At 43.6% G+C, this 16,049-nt stretch overlaps 1 protein-coding gene across 3 annotated transcripts in view; it reads right to left on the reverse strand.

Moving 5' to 3' along the window:
- Positions 1-16,049, reverse strand: part of LOC111159392 (stromal interaction molecule 1) — a 188,181-nt gene that overhangs the window by 85,799 nt on the left and 86,333 nt on the right. For all 3 annotated transcript variants that reach the window (XM_022521813.1, XM_022521811.1, XM_022521814.1), the window contains exon 2: positions 1,132-1,262. In XM_022521813.1, coding sequence (XP_022377521.1) covers positions 1,132-1,262 — 131 coding nt within the window. The remainder of the gene's footprint in view (positions 1-1,131; positions 1,263-16,049) is intronic.

Below are 16,049 nucleotides of genomic sequence, written 5' to 3' on the forward strand. Positions count from 1 at the left end.
TAGCTAGTGTTGTGGTTTTCATCGCCTGCACCATCGTAATTTAAATCTGATTCTTCCACTCCTAGTGTATTTGAAGATAGAAATTTTATTACCTGAATCTTTTCTTTTCCAGGCTCATGTTTCTCCACTAGACTGTAAATGATATGAGGACAGATGCGTGTGTCCTCTTCACTGCCACAGCCCCATGTCTACAACCGTGCCTGGCACATACGTGATACCTATAAATACTGAATTATATTGGATGTCTCCATCTCATAATTTCCTTGCCCTTCATTGTTCACGTCGCTCCTTTACAGGCTCTCACTGCTCCAGATGCTTCTAACAACGTGAGATCCAAAATTGAGCTCAAAACTTAAAAGGTGGGCTGACGAGCAGGGTGAAGAGACTGGGCTTACCTCTCCCTTGTGACACACACCATATCACTATTAAAGATTTGGCACAACTTGGCCGTTTCACCAAACTGCTGGCTCGTGTTAAGCTGGAAATCAACTGAAACCTTTACATCTTTTCACACACGATGACTTCATACTCTGGGCTCTGTGGAATTGGAACTGTAGTGATGCCAAAAGGTGAGACAATAACAGAGCTTTCTCCATCTAGAGATTCCTCTCACGCCTACTATCTGGACCACTCAACAGGCTCCCGGCAACTGTGGCCTGGAATTCAGAATGATGTTTCTAGGAACATGCGTTTCTTCCTCCCAAACTGAGCACAAACTCCCAGAGGGCAAGATAATGACCGCCTTGACTTCTCTCCTGCTTGCCAACACAGGACTAAGCACACAGCAAGGACAGACGGATGCCGTCCGCCTGCAGCAGGATTACAGTAGGGAGGCAGGGGAACTGTAGAGACCAACCTCGGGGCTCCCTCTCCCTCTCAAACAGCACAGCGCAGTCAGTGTTGTGCTTCTGGCTGGTAGGCGGATGGGAGCCAGTCCAGGCAGAGACACAGACATCAGGCCTGCACGCGGACAGGCTGGGTCCTACAGAATCACCTCCTTTGACAAGGAGGAGCTCTTAGAGAACAAGCCAACATCAAGAACATCTCTCCATGGGGAAGAGTGTCTGGACAGCTTTCAGGAACTGTCCACACAGGAATTGAAGAGAGCCACGGCACGGTGAGAGAGCTCACCTCATCGCTTTCTTCCACGTCCACATCACCATTGGCATCATCGTCCATCAGCTTGTGGATGCTGCGGACTGCATCAAAGCTGAGCTTATCATCCTCACTGTGGCACAGGGGCTTGTCAATCCGGCAAAACTCTGTACAGGAAAAGCAAGAGACAACATTACTGTGGGCCGCGACCCACCTGTCCCAGGGTCCATAGTTTCCAGCAGCTAAATCCTCAGGCAGCCACTTCACTGGTTATTTGTACAGTGAGAAATGGGTTTCATGCAGTCTTCAGCTCTCTCCCCAACGATGTGCTGAGCTTCCCAATTTAGGGACAATGCCTTATTATCCTAATCAATCCCTGGCAGGCAAGTCAAGAATAAGATTAGGGCTACACTGGGATTGGGTGCCTGGGTGGCTCAGTGGGTTGGGCCTCTGTCTTCGGCTCAGGTCATGATCTCAGGGTCCTGGGATGGAGCCCCGCATCGGGCTCTCTGCTCGGCGGGGAGCCTGCTTCCTCCTCTCTCTCTGCCTGCCTTTCTGCCTACTTGTGATCTCTGTCTATCAAATAAATAAAATCTTCTTAAAAAATGTTGAATTAAAAAAAAGGAATACACTGGGATCTAGAACAAAGAACATGAATAGGTAACTCACAAGAAAATATATATATAAATGAGAGAAAATACAAACAACCAATGGACATAGGGGAAAAAAGTTTCGCCTTACTAGTAAGGGAAGAAATACATATTCAGATGAAATATCACTTTGAGTCAGTCAATAAATAAATGTGCAATAATACAGTCTTTCTAGAAACAGGAACACAGCCCATTTACTACAGTAGCAAAAAAATATGTTTTCCTTCTCGTTCACCTTATCACTGCTGGGAGTAGCAAAGTGCCAGCCCCGGGCTCGCTGCAGAGAGCCCTCACATGCTGAGCCTGCCCAGAGGGGGTTATAGTCAGCGAGAGCTATCAGGCACCCATGGTCCTGAGCACATCAGCTACAACAACATGGGAAGCCCACAGGCCCACAGGGCAGCTTCCTCCACCACCAATACACAGTCATGTGGCACTAAAGCCAGCACAAGAGCCGAGGCCACCTAACCCTCCCTCTCTTAGAACCCTGGGAGGGCCCCTGAGTGGCTCAGTGGGTTAAGCCTCTGCCTTCCGCTTAGGTCATGATCCCAGGGTCCCGGGATCAAGCCCCTCATCGGGCTCCCTGCTTGGAGGGGAGTCTGCTTCTCCCACTCTCTCTGCCTGCCTCTCTGCCTACTTGTGATCTCTGTCTGTCAAGAAATAAAATCTTTAAAAAAAGAAAAAAAAAAAGAACCCTGGGAAACACTATACACACAGTAGAAAGAGCCTGGCATCTCGTCTTAGCTCTTCTGTGTGACCCTAGGGAGGTCACTTCCCTTCTCCAGGCCTCAAGCTCGGGTATCTGAAAAAGACATTGTAAGTAAAGTTTCTAGAATGTCTTTCAATGCTTAGATTCTAAAATTCCTCTTTCCCTGTGACCCTGATCTTGGTAACTTCTCTCTAGCAAGAATCCTCAGATCACTCCCAAGGAAGAAGCTATCACAGAAGAGAAAGCAAGGACCAGGAAAAGAGGCTGCTGCTGTGAAGCCTTCTAGAAAGCACTAATCAAAGACCTGAAACATTCCACTCTATTTAATCATTTTCCCATCTGCTGTCAGAGGCAGCGACAGGACAGGACAAGTCACCTCTCTCTCACTGGCTAGTTGCTCAAATCCTTTTCAAAATGAGGGAGCGCTATAAATGTTAAATGTGGAAAATGTCCCATATGTGACTCAGTAAAAACAGGTTGGATACTGGAGCTCACAGATGGTAACTGTTGTGCCCGAAGTCAAAGACAGCTGAATAGCCACAGCTAGAGCCCAGGCCTACTGACTCCCAGGCCCACACTTCACCTGACTGCTTTTATGCCAAGGAAACCAAAGAGCTTTAAGGTGGTTTCATCTTCTGGAAGTCACAGATGGTAAGAAGCCCACTGAGGAAATGGCTTTATAGAAGACAAAAAGTAAGAAAAACAGTATATATACCAAAGAAATATCTCCATATAACCTTATATTCTTCTACATTTGTCCTACAAGTTGGAGTGGAGGGTGGGGTGGGTACTGAGGGAAAGAGGAGAATGCAGCCAAGGATTAAGGCATTGTTTCTCAACTTCCTCACCAACAAGAGTTCTTGGCATGACTGTTTCGTTCATGGACTCCTATCCATGAACTACCTATCTAAAAAAGAATTGCAGTAAGGAATGACTGGTTCATAGACGGAAGCACACAGCACTGGGATTAGTATTACCAACATAATGCTTTCCTTCCCTTATTCCTATTTTTGTGTTAATCAAAGGCACACATAATTGCCTATCAGAACAAGGGAAAAAAATTTTAATTGCCTATCAGATTTTTGATCAGCACATGATGTACCCATTTAAAAATTATTTACTGGGTGTTCTTTATGTGCCAGGCTCTATAATCAGCACGGGGCACAAAGAGATGAGCCAGATCTCATCCCTGCTCTCAAGGAGCTTAGTTATAAAACTAGAGGAGAGGGGTGGTAATTACACAATGTGCTAAGCACCATGATAAAAAGAATCAGGATTACCCTAGAGGTCAGCAAACTTTTTCTGTAAAAGGCCAAATGGTAAACAATTTAGGATCTATGAACCAGATAGCCTCTGTTACAACTACCTAACTCTATTATAGAGCACAAAGGGTGCCATAGACAAAACATAAGTGCACGAGCTAGTTGTGTTCCAATAAAACTTTATTCACAAAAACAGGTGGTGGGCTGAATTTGACCACTGGGCCATAGTTTGCTAACCCCTGTTCTAGAAAACCATAGGTAGCACACCTGAACCATATTAAGTTGACAGATTTTTGAACCAAAGCAAAGAAATCCAGTCTTTCCACTAGCCTGTTTCCACACACAGGTTTCTCATAAGTAAAGCACAACTTCTTTTTAGGTTTTATTTATTTAAGTAATCTCTATACCCAATGTGGGGCTCCAATTCACAGCCCCCAGATCAGGAGTCTCATGCTCTTCCAACTGAGCCAGCCAGGTGCCCCAAAGCATAACTTCTAATCGCATTTTTTTAAATGCTAAACTAGTTTACTGAACTCTAGGGATAGGGGGCAGAGGGAATCTCCAGGCCGGGCACCATTGGCCTAAGTCACCCAGCCCCTTTCCCGAAGGCCTATGGTAGGTCCAAGAAGTTTGGGCTTCCAACACTAGGCTCTGGTTTGTAACCTGATCAGACACACAGGTGACCTTTGCTGCTGGCATCATCAGACATAGAGAAGGATTAAAGGGATTGAGGATAAAGGGGTACAAAATCTTGATGTCCAATAAAGCCAGAGAATCCTGTCCAGAAAAACCACGTTAGCCAAAATTCACAAATGACTCCTGCTATCAAGCATTTCCTAGGCTGTCTCTCTTTCCTTCCTGAGACCTTTCTATCATCTCTTACACATTCCAATCTGGCAAGGTTTCCCACAGCCATGTGGAAATAGCCTTGGAAGATCCAACGATTTAGCAATGCATTATTAGTAAGAGCCCTGAATTTGTAGTCAGAACATGTATGTCAAAACCTCAGCTCCATCAGTTACAACTATATGATGTTTAAGTTCTCTGAGCTTCCAATGCCTCATCTGTAAAATGAGGACAAACCCTGTAAGCAGACCACATTTGTTCAAACACCTTGCATAGGGCATGCAGAAAGCTGACAATCCATACATCTGTAGTCTCCTTCTTTCCTCCCAGAGAAACAAGTGAGCAGCTCCCATCCTCTGCTAACCAGCCACTCTCCCTCTCAGACGATGAAGAATCAAATACAGACATACAGTCCAATCAGATAGATCAGCATATGTTCTAGATGAGCTGGCAAGTGATTATAACAATAGTCTATATTCCCACAACACTTATGGTCTATCACTAAGAACATTTATCATACTGTGTTGCAGTTCTCTGTTTGTCTTCCCCATGAGACTGTGATTTCCAGAAGGGCTTGGGACCATGTCCTCAGCCCCAAGCAAAAGCCAGGTTCTTGGTAGATGCTCATTAAATGTTTTTTGATGAATACTTAAAATACCAACTAATAATTATGTGTAGGCTTTCTCTACGCAGAAAAGGGAATTCTAAGTAAAAAGATTAGTTCGGAACCAGGTTTTTAAATTGTTTGATCTCAGAGCCCCTGTACACTCGTGAAAATTGAAAATCCCCAAACTGATATTTACCATATTAGAAATTAAAATACAAATTCTAGTAGTAACTAGTTCCTTTTAGACCAATAAATCTCCTATACATTAATAGAAATATGATTTTTTTATGAAAAATAATTGTTTCCTGGAAAAAATGTTTTCTGAGAAGAGTAGGATTATTTTACATTTTTGCAAATCTCTTAATATCTTGATTAATGGAAAATGGCTGTAGTTTTATACCTATGTCCACATTCAATGTGTTGTTTTGATCCAAGATCAAAACAGATATGTAGCTGGAAAAGACAGGAGTATTTTAATAACTTTTCAGATAACTGTAAACATTCTTCTGTAATATTACATCAAAACTCAACAAGTGGTAGATTTATTAAAGATTAGTTGCAATGTGAAATTTGAAACTAACTGGATGAACTTTTTGTACTTTATTACATTAAAATCTATTGCTTTATCTTGCACTTTCAATGATCTTTTATCAGGTGACGATGCACTTGGTCACATGAAAACTAGTGATTCAATGAGTTAGGCAGAGCTTCCAAATTGGCCCATTTCATCCATATAATAGCAAAACAATCAGTTATTAATATCACCACTAATTTAATCAGAAAAGTTTTATTTATTTATTTATTTATTTGAGAGATTGAGAGACAGCTCCAGCAGTCACAGGGGCGCAGGGAGAAGGGTGCAATGCAGAGGGAGCATGGAGCCTGATGTGGGGTTTGACCTCACAACCCTGAGATCATGACCTGAGCTGAAATCAAGAGTCAGACACCCAACCAACTGAACCACCCATTGCCACCTTCCTTTCTTTCTTTTTTTTAAGGTAGCCTCCATACCAAGCGTGGAGCCCAACACAGGGCTTGAACTCATGACCTTGAGATCAAGACCTGAGCTGAGATCAAGAGTTGGACCCTTAACCGACTGAGCCACTGAGGTGCCCCTATCAGAAAAGCTTGAAATCTGGGGAAGCATCAAGCCCCCAGTGGCAGATACAAGTTTTCCACAATTCTAAGTTTTAAATAAAAGCTAGAATTTTATCATTGGCAACAAATACTACCAGTTGTTTTCCTCTAAGTAGCAGACTCACCTCATTCATTTTCAAGAAAATATCAGCCAAATAATTAGTCTCAGTAACTATAGTTTATCTGTCAGTTATTCTTTCAAATAAAAATAGTGTTCCCTGGGGCACCTGGATGGCTCAGTCTTTAAGCATCTGCCTTCAGCTCAGGTTGATCCCAGGACGCTGGGATCGAGTCCCACAAGGGGCTCCCTGCTCAGTGGAGAACCTGCTTCCTCTCTCTCTCTCATCCCTGCTAGTGTTCTCTCTTGCTACCTCTGTCTCTCTCTCTCAAATAAATAGAATCTTTAAAGAAAAAAAAAAAAAGTGTTCCCTGAAGAAAGGAGGTAGTTCAGCTTCCAACTTGATGATACAAACACTCTTCCTTAAAATAAACATCAAATTCTACCTGCAGCAAAAGTACTTTATGCATATTTCCTGTTTCATCACACAGAATACTAAAGAGACATGTATTCGTGGGATTTATTTTAATAGAATTCATACACTTTTACTTCTATATCTAAAAAAAAAAAAATTTTTTTTTAAACAGAGCATATTTGAGGAAAACAGTGACCACTGGCACAGTTTGGTGCCACTGCTTTGACTCCTGACAAGGAACCAACAGTTTTACTTAATTGCTTTCATGCCACCAGTACAAATATAGACAAGGTGAAAAAAAAGCAAATAACATCTTAGCATTATTACTAAAATGTTTTTGACCTTTTGGACCCCTGAAAAGGTCTTGCTGATCCTCAATGGTCTGCAGACCACACTTTGTTAATCACTGGCAGACAAAACCACAGTCTTTCCCCCGTGTCCCAAGCTACTCTCCTTTCTCCAGGTGGAGCTAATCATTCACCACTCTATGCTCCAAAGCACTTCATACACAACTCCGCTATATTAATTCTCATGCTCTGATGTTCACATACCACGTCCAGAAAGGGGCAAGGACTAGGTTTGACTCACTCTATCTTCCAGGGCCTAGGATGGCACCTTCACTAACATCCACCGTCAAGTAGGAAATCAGTAAATGTTGGCTGAATGAATGAATGTGTGCGTAAATGGATTCATAGCAAACCGTATCTCCTCCAAAGACAAGAGAATTGCTGAGAACAAATGACCAATTCCTCCCACCAATATCCATCGTCCACCTGATGCCTCCCCCCTTCCAGCCAGTTTCTCATCACTGAACAGTAATTCCTCCCCCTGAGACCACGGATCTGCAGGCATGCGAAGCAGAGCCTGGCAATGGATTGTCTGGTGTGAGACATAAGCCCAAAGGGAAAGAAGTGAGAGAAACAGCAGGTAAGGAAGAAGGTATAGATCAGGAACAGAGAAGGCCACTAGACAGACTGCTCCTTACCACTTGGCTGGCACCTGAAGGGATTCTGGAAATTGTGAAATCTTGCCAGCAGGAGCATCACCTGTTGCAAATAACTTCTCCACTTCACCTCCCACCCCCCAAAGCGGGACCAGGAAGCTCTGCAGGAATTCTCGATGGGATCAGAATCCATCCTTACCCTTAGAAAGGGCTCCAAAGACGATTAAAACAGAGCACCAGCCCTAGGAAGACTCATATTCGACCAAGGACCAGGACATTCCAGAGATAAAACAGCACAGAAGGGGTGCCTGGGTGGCTCGGTAGGTTAAAGCCTCTGCCTTCGGCTCAGGTTATGATCCCAGGGTCTTGGGATCAAGCCCCACGTCGGGCTCTCTGCTTAGTGGGGAGCCTGCTTCTACCTCTCTCTCTCTCTGCCCGCCTCTCTGCCTACTTGTGATCTGTCAAATAAATAAATAAAATCTTAAAAAAAAAAAAACAGCACAGAAGCTCGAGGCTAGGGCTGGGGGTCTGGAGAGGGGAAGGGGAGTAGGAGGAGAAAGGACCCTCTACACAGAATTGTAAAGAATGAGAAGGGGAACTGGTTTGGGACCTGGAACTGGCAAGAAAGAGCCCCCTTGGAATATCGCACATAGTAGGTCCAGCCACAGAGGAAAGAGGACTCAACTCCCAGGGGCTGGGTGAAATCCAGCCTCCTGAGGGATGTTCTTGCCCCTGTTAGAACATCAAGTCTCATATCCAAGCAAAGGCCCAGCTCTTCTCAGCAGGGGGGTCAGGAATTCAGAAGAGATTTCCTTATGGACAAAGCTGGCACTGGTATCAGCCACCCAAGCAACACTGACACAAAAGACTTCCCGTGTCTCCCCCCAGGGAGAACACATCAAAAAATAACCCATACAACACCAAGAGTGAACCCTGAGAGAAGCTATGAACTTCGGGTGATCATGATGTATCCATGTAGGCTCATCCTTTGTAAAAAATGTACCACTCTGATAAGTAACATTGGTAATGGGTTGGCTGTGCATATGTGGAGGCAGAGAATATATGGGAAATCTCTGTACCTCCCTCTGAATTTTATTGTAAACCTGTAACCGCTCTTTAAAAAAAAAAAAAAAAAAAAAGCATAGCCTACAATATGTGTGTGGTCAGTAAACATTTTTACAATTCTTACTAGCATACTTAAAAAATATTATATATGTTCATTATAATGCATGATAACTATATTTTGACGCTAAACTGCAATCTGAATACTTCGGTAACAATTTTTTAATTCATATGACATATAATTATAGAAAGCCTTCAGTGGAAAAGAAAAAATTCACAGCCTTGGCAATGTAAAGAGCTTCAATATGCAACATACTGAGCTAAAACCTCGGACTCCATGAGCATTTCTGACTTTGTACCTCTTCTGGCCTTACTTCAGTCAGCTTACAACTGCAGTTATTTGAGGGTATCTGAAGGCAAAGCTCACGTCTTTCTCATTTTTTCATAGCACCTACTACCACCTCACACATGATACACTTATTTGTTGATCGGCTTATTTTCCGTCTCCCTCCAACAGAAGCAAGGCTCACAAGAACAGGGACTTTTTTGTTCCCTGCAGTATCCCCCACAGAGACTCAGACAGTGCCTGGCACACAGTAGGTATTCAATATAGATCTTCTAAATGAAGGATTGTTTTCCTGAATGTGCAAAGCAAGTTTCTCCTCCAAACCTGACTTTTCAATGTTGAAGTTTTGAAGAAACTGATCTGCATTCAGTCCAAGGCGCTCTCTTCTCTTCATACTACTTTCTCTCTCCTAAAGGGATCTTACCTCTCCTCACAGCCCTGATTACCATTTAAAGAAATTACTAATTGATGCCAACTCTCCAAAAAAAGCAAAATGATCTTTCTGCTGCAAGTTTCACTTGTGACCCTCAGAAACCCACAGAAGCCAACTACTTACTAAATATCTCCACACAAGGATGCCTGACAGGAACGTGAACTCATCATGTCTAAATCTAAAGTCATTAGGTCCCCCCAGACTTCCTACTTCTCCAGTTGCTTGTGTCGAAAACCTTCACATCTCACTCTCACTCACTCCCCACTTCTAAACAAGCACCAATCCTAGTTCCAAGACTCAACTATTCCAAATCCTCTTCTCACAGGGGAGAGATTCTGAATACTTACTGAGGATCAGCAGGAATGCTACCCACAGGCAAGGCTAGTGCATACCAGCTGACTGATTATCCATCCAAGTTACCTCCCTACTCAAAACCCTTCAAAAGCTTTTCATTACTTTTTTTTTTAAGATTATTTATTTGTCAGAGAGAGAGAGAGAGAGAGCACAAGCAGAGGGATGGGCAGGTAGAGAGAGAAGTAGGCTCCCCACTGAGCAAGGAGCCCGATGTGGGACTCGATCCCAGGACCCTGGGATCATCACCAGAGCTGAAAGCAGACACTTAACTGACTGAGCCACCCAGGCATCCCAGCTTTTCATTACTCTTAAGATGAAGTTCAAATTTCTTAAAGTGGCCTGCAAGGCCTGACATGATTTGTCACCTCTCACCTTTCTGGTCTCATGTCCAGCAACTCCTGCAGCTTTGTGCAATCCTCCTTTGGTGTTCCAAGTCTCTCCCCTCCTTTCTACATGTAGTACTCTGGTTCTCAACTCCAGCTGCATATTAGACTCACTTAGGGAGCACTGATGTCGCTGACGCTCAAGCCCCATCCCAGACCAATTAAATCGGTATCTCTGTGGATGGGACCTAGGTATGGGTTTGGTTTTATGGGGAGTTTTTGCTTTTTTTTCTTTGAGACATAACATATATACAGTGAAGTGTATAAACATATAGATCAACTAACTTTTACATATGCATATATTTAAGTAATTACCACCAAAATCAAGAAATAAAACATTCCCAACACTCTAGGAAGACCTCCTCCCTCTTGCCACTTTCCACTTAATACTACTACGACCACTTTCTCACCCCACCCCACAGGAGAAACTGCTTTTCTGACTTTTATTACCATACATGAGTTTTGCCTTTTCTTGACATTTATAAAAATAGAGCATGGATATTTTTTACGGCAGGGCTGCACACAATAAAATGTCCCCATTTTAAGTGTACAGTTCAGTTGTTTGACAAACATATACACTTGAATACTCACCACCCCAATCAAGATATAGAACATTTCCATCATCCCAAAATGTTCCCACTTGGCATTTCACTGCCAACCTCTACTCCCACCCACATAACCATTGATCTGATTTCTATCATTATAAATTAGTTTTGCTTACTCTAGAACTTCAAAGAAATATAATCACCAGTATGCACTCTTTTGTGCCCGGTGGCTTTTGCTCAGCATTCAGAAGATTCAATCGTGTTGTCACATGAATCAGTTTTTTCCACGTTATCACTAAGTAGTATTCCACTGAATGAAGAGACCAAAATTTGTTTACCCATTCACCAGTTTTTAGTTATCACAAATAAAGTGCTATGAGCATTCATGTCCAAGTCTTTGTGTGGACATTTGTTTTCATTTTTCTTTTCTTTTTTTTTAAAGATTTTATTTATTTATTTCCCAGACAGAGATCACAAGTAGGCAGAGAGGCAGGCAGAGAGAGGGAAGGAAGCAGACTCCCCACTGAGCAGAGAGCCCAATGCAGGGCTCGATCCCAGGACCCCGGGATCATGACCTGAGCCAAAGGCAGAGGCTTTAACCCACTGAGCCACCCAGGTGCCTGTTTTCATTTTTCTTGAGTGAAAATGAGTTTTTCATCCCAAGTTCCAATAGGAGTAGAACTTCTGGGTTATATGGCAGGGGTACATTTAACGTTTTAAGTGCCAAGCTGCTTTCCAGAGTAGTTGTACGGCTTTCTACTCTCCCCAGGAAGCACCAGCAGAAAGCACCATCCCAGTTGTTTCATGTTCTCTCTTAGACCACGTGATGCCAATGTGCTACCCGGGGTGAGAATAACCTAGAATTCCTATTTGCCAAAAGAACACAAAAATACAGATCCAAAGGAGCACATGCAACCAGTGTTTACACCAGCATTATCAACAATAGCCAAACTATGGAAGGAGCCCAAGTGACCATTAACTGGTGAGTGGATAAAGAAGACGTGGTATATGATGAAGAAGCAGAAGGCAAACTGAGGACAAAGCACAAGCTGACACCCTCTAACCCTCTCTCCCCAGGTGGGATCTGTGTATGCTCAGGCACTCCCGGCTGCCCTAAAACTAAGGGAAGAGAAAACAAATGGGTAACTGACACACATCACAGTCCTGCAGGACAAGAGTCTCCATCAGTTTACAAATGTCTGAATGATTCACAAGGAAAAGGCATTCTTATCAATAGCCTAACTTTCAGAAACCCATAGACTCAATTTTCTGGAGCCCTAACATCACTGTCTCCTCCACAGTGATGTGGGAGACAAAGGTAGAGGGAATGTAAATAAAATAAAATGTCCTTATAACCTGTAGCCCACTGACAAATACTTGAGGCAAGCAGAGTATGACATTCCTCCAGAAAACTCCCAACTGTCTTAAAGTTAATGTCTTACTAGAAGGAAAAACCATCTTCACTTGACAAAAGCCAAGCCTCCAGCATCCTATGAGTCTTCTTTAGCATAAAAAAGTCCTTTTGGACACTTTCCTTTGTCCTTACCTGCCCCCACTCCCAAGTATATAATCAGCCATTCCTCACAACCCCAGTGCAGCAGTACTTTCTACCCACGAGTCCTGTCCTGGTGCTTTAATAAAATCACCTTTTTGCACCAAAGATATCTGAAGAATTCGTTCTTCGCCGTTGGCTCTGGAGCTCACCAACATTCCAAAACTACATCAGTATATACATATATAATGGAATATTACTCAGTCATCAAAAAGAATGAAATCTTGCCATTCTCAATGACATGGATGGATCTAGTGTATATTATGCTAACTGAAGTAAGTCAGTCAGAGAAAGACAAATACCTTATGATTTCACTCATATGTGGAATTTAAGAAACAAAACAAATAAACACATGGGAGGGGAAAAGGTGGGGGGGCACAAATCCTACGAGACTCTTAAGGATAGAGAACAAACAGGGTTGATGGAGAGAGGTGGGTGGGGGATGGGCTAGATGGGTGATGGGTATTAAGGAGGGCACTTTTGTGTTGGGCACTAAGTGTTATATGGAAGCAGTGAATCACTAAATTCTACTCTGAAACCAATATTGCACTGTAAATTAACTAACTAGAATTTAAATAAAAATTTAAAGGAAAAGAAAGAAAGAATAACCTAGAAACCTTCTGTATGGAAGCCTCTTCATTCTTTCTTGACCTGCAGACTCTGACTCATACTGTTGGTCTGAACTTAAATACTTTTTCTTCAAGAATCTTCCTTGATCATCTTCCCTGCCGAAGTGGTTTAGGCCCACATTGTTACATTCTCCAAAGCACCCTATATTTTTTTATTGATAGCAGTTTTCACGATTATAATTATTTGCGTGATAATTTGTTCAATATCTTTCTTCACTAAACCGTAAGCTCCACAGTGGCAGGAACCATGGCTGCCTTCATGGCTGAATCCTGGCTTCAAGCCAACACCCAGCACCTAGCAAAGTCCCTAGCACAACAGCTGGGCTCCAGTGAACATTCACTGAATGAACAAATGAATGCCCAAAAGAACTCCACTGATGAAAGAGCAAATCGAAACAGAGATGAACAGACCCAGTACTTGCCCACAAAAAGTACAAGAATGAGCACAGTATACGAATCAGAAAGACACAAAACAGAATAGGGTAAGACACAAGAGACCAGAGCAGCAGGAGATACCACTGTCTCAACAGGCAGAAGACAGTAGGAGTGGAAGGAAGGGAAGGCATCCCAACAAAGCAAACCCCAGAGCAAGCAGCACAGCATCTCACACAGATTAATTTGTAAAAGAACCCAAAGTCAAAGGGTACTTTTTACCAATCTTGCAAAAACTCCTGGCATACAATGGGAGTAACGGAGGTTGAGATCTCCATTGTAGTTAGACTCTAGGCAGTAGAGCTGGAAGGGTTTTGGAGGCAGCAAGGCCCACTGCCCGCCTTACGACAGAGGAGACTGAGGCTAGGAAAGGGGAGTGTTTTGCATGAGGTTGGTCAGCAAACTAGTGGCAGAACCGGATTAGAATTCTCTAACCTGCTATGCCGCATGGCATAGGGGTGCCTTCTTGTGCCAAGGCTGTCTGGTTGGGAGATCCAGATGAGTCTGTGCAAGAGGGCTCCCTAGCAATACTAACCCTTACTCTCCAAGACCCACAATTAGGAGCAATACATTCTGCTTGTCTACTGCGGGCCAACCCAGGAGTCCTAGCTGGTCTTAACCCATTTCCCAAGAAAGGTAAAATAGCATTCCTGGTTTTGCCTTAACGTCTTTAGTGTCCAGCACTAGCCAGGGACCCCTTCCTTAGTTAAGAGTTAGAAACGAAGTTAAAAAGATATTAGAGAAGAAATACAGAGTCCCTAGTACACTCTGTGGGAAGAAACAAAAAGAGCAAAAGAATATGCTTCTGTTTAATCATATGAAACATAATCACCTGCTAGATGAGATGAATTCTTCAGCCTCTCTCCACCCAGCCTGCCCATCGTGTCCCATGTCTACCTTCTTCCTCTCAGTATTCTTTTCTCCACATACTGGTTTCACAAGAAGCTTCCTTCCCAAAGGAGGTGGCTAATCCCTAAAGTTAGTCCCCATCAAGCAGGCCATGACCTCAGGAACCCAGGCTTCCGGTGCAGGGGTCTTCTAGCTGTTCTGACTCCCTGGGCCTCCTCCCATGTCTCCTGCAGGGCTTTGGACTCTGGTCCATCCACTTAACAGCCTATCTGTCCACCCTTTAATTTTTAGAACCTTTCTGACTATATTAAGAGCTTCTGAGCCCCAGTTCAGCATTCACATGCTACCACTTCAACACTGATTTCTGACTTTCAAACACCTAATTGCTGACATTGAGCTAGCTAGCCCAACTAACCAAAGGCACCAGGAATATGAAAAGAAGTAAGATAACACTTCTCTGGCCTCCAGGGTTCCCCCGTGCGCATCAGTGATTAAAATACATACTGAATTACAGAAGTGGTAGTTGCAGGTCTTTAAATTTCAACTTTCCTATACTCTGAGTGCTCCTAAGGATTTTCTTATCTGAAAAATCAGTAAAGTCCTTGAAAAAACAGTCAAGTCCTGTAAGTGTTAGTCACTCACTTCTCAGTTTTCTATTCTCTGCTTTACCTGTGAGTCTTATCTTCCCAGCTATAGATGAGTCTGATTTTTCCGGTGTTCCCCTGTGTCTGGCAGAGCCCCAGGCAACACAAGACCTGGTCTAAAGACAACTGAAAGCAGCTTACAGGTTTTGAAGGTTTGCTTTCTCAGCTTTGGGGTCCCACATACCACAGGTCTTTACCTTCTGAAGGTATCTGTGCCAAGAAGCATGACAGCTCCAGAGAAATTAAATCAAAACACGCTTGTTCAAAAGTTGCCCTAAATTCTCTGACCTGGCACCTGACCCAAACATTCCTGCATCCTGGCCAGCATTTGTCAGAGTCTGAGATAGCCAAAAAAATAATTACAAACAACTCAAAACAGATTTCTGCTGGGAAAAGTTTTCTGAAAGTGCTGGGATGGGCCCCAAAGAACTTGCCCAGATAAGGACATTGCACAGTGCCCAGGGGAGTATCCAACCCATTAGCAGACCCTCTAGGATTATACCCCTCTGGTTTCAAAGTGGAGCTGGCTCCCAACAGTCTTGATCACAGTGGCCCCAAGAGCACAGTGATAAATGCCTGGGTGAGCCGGGCACACTACTGTGTGGGGTAAAAACAATGTGGATTCCAGGTTCCCTCAGAGCTGGAGGTCATCCTCCAGCTGCCCCAGGCCCACTGCTGGCCAGCCTACCAGAGAACACATTCCTGGGCTCCCAAAGAGACCAGACCCAGGAAAGAGTTTCTCACCACCTTCCTACCCCACATCAGCCTCCACTCAAAAAATACGAAGAAGATAACTGGCCCCCTTTCTTCTTTTCTTGAGAGAAGACAACCAAGAACATCTACTGAAAGACCTTGCAGTCAGGATGATCATTCCAAAAACTGGGTTTGCAGCCCTTCCTCACCGGATGGCAATGGCAGTTCTCAGCTCTTGTAATGGCATCTCCTCAGAATGGGGGCTGACTGTCCAGAACGAAGTGTGTCTGTGCCTCCTGAGAAGCCAGGCTCCCCGGCCCTGCTCCCACATGCCAATGAGCCAGATGTGATTTCTCAGGAAAGGTCTCTATGGCCGAGCAGGCTCCAACTCACAGAGAACTGAGT

Source organism: Enhydra lutris, unplaced genomic scaffold (assembly GCF_002288905.1).
Source record: "Enhydra lutris kenyoni isolate GAN:26980312 unplaced genomic scaffold, ASM228890v2 scaffoldscaffold68, whole genome shotgun sequence".
Lineage (NCBI taxonomy): Eukaryota > Metazoa > Chordata > Mammalia > Carnivora > Mustelidae > Enhydra > Enhydra lutris.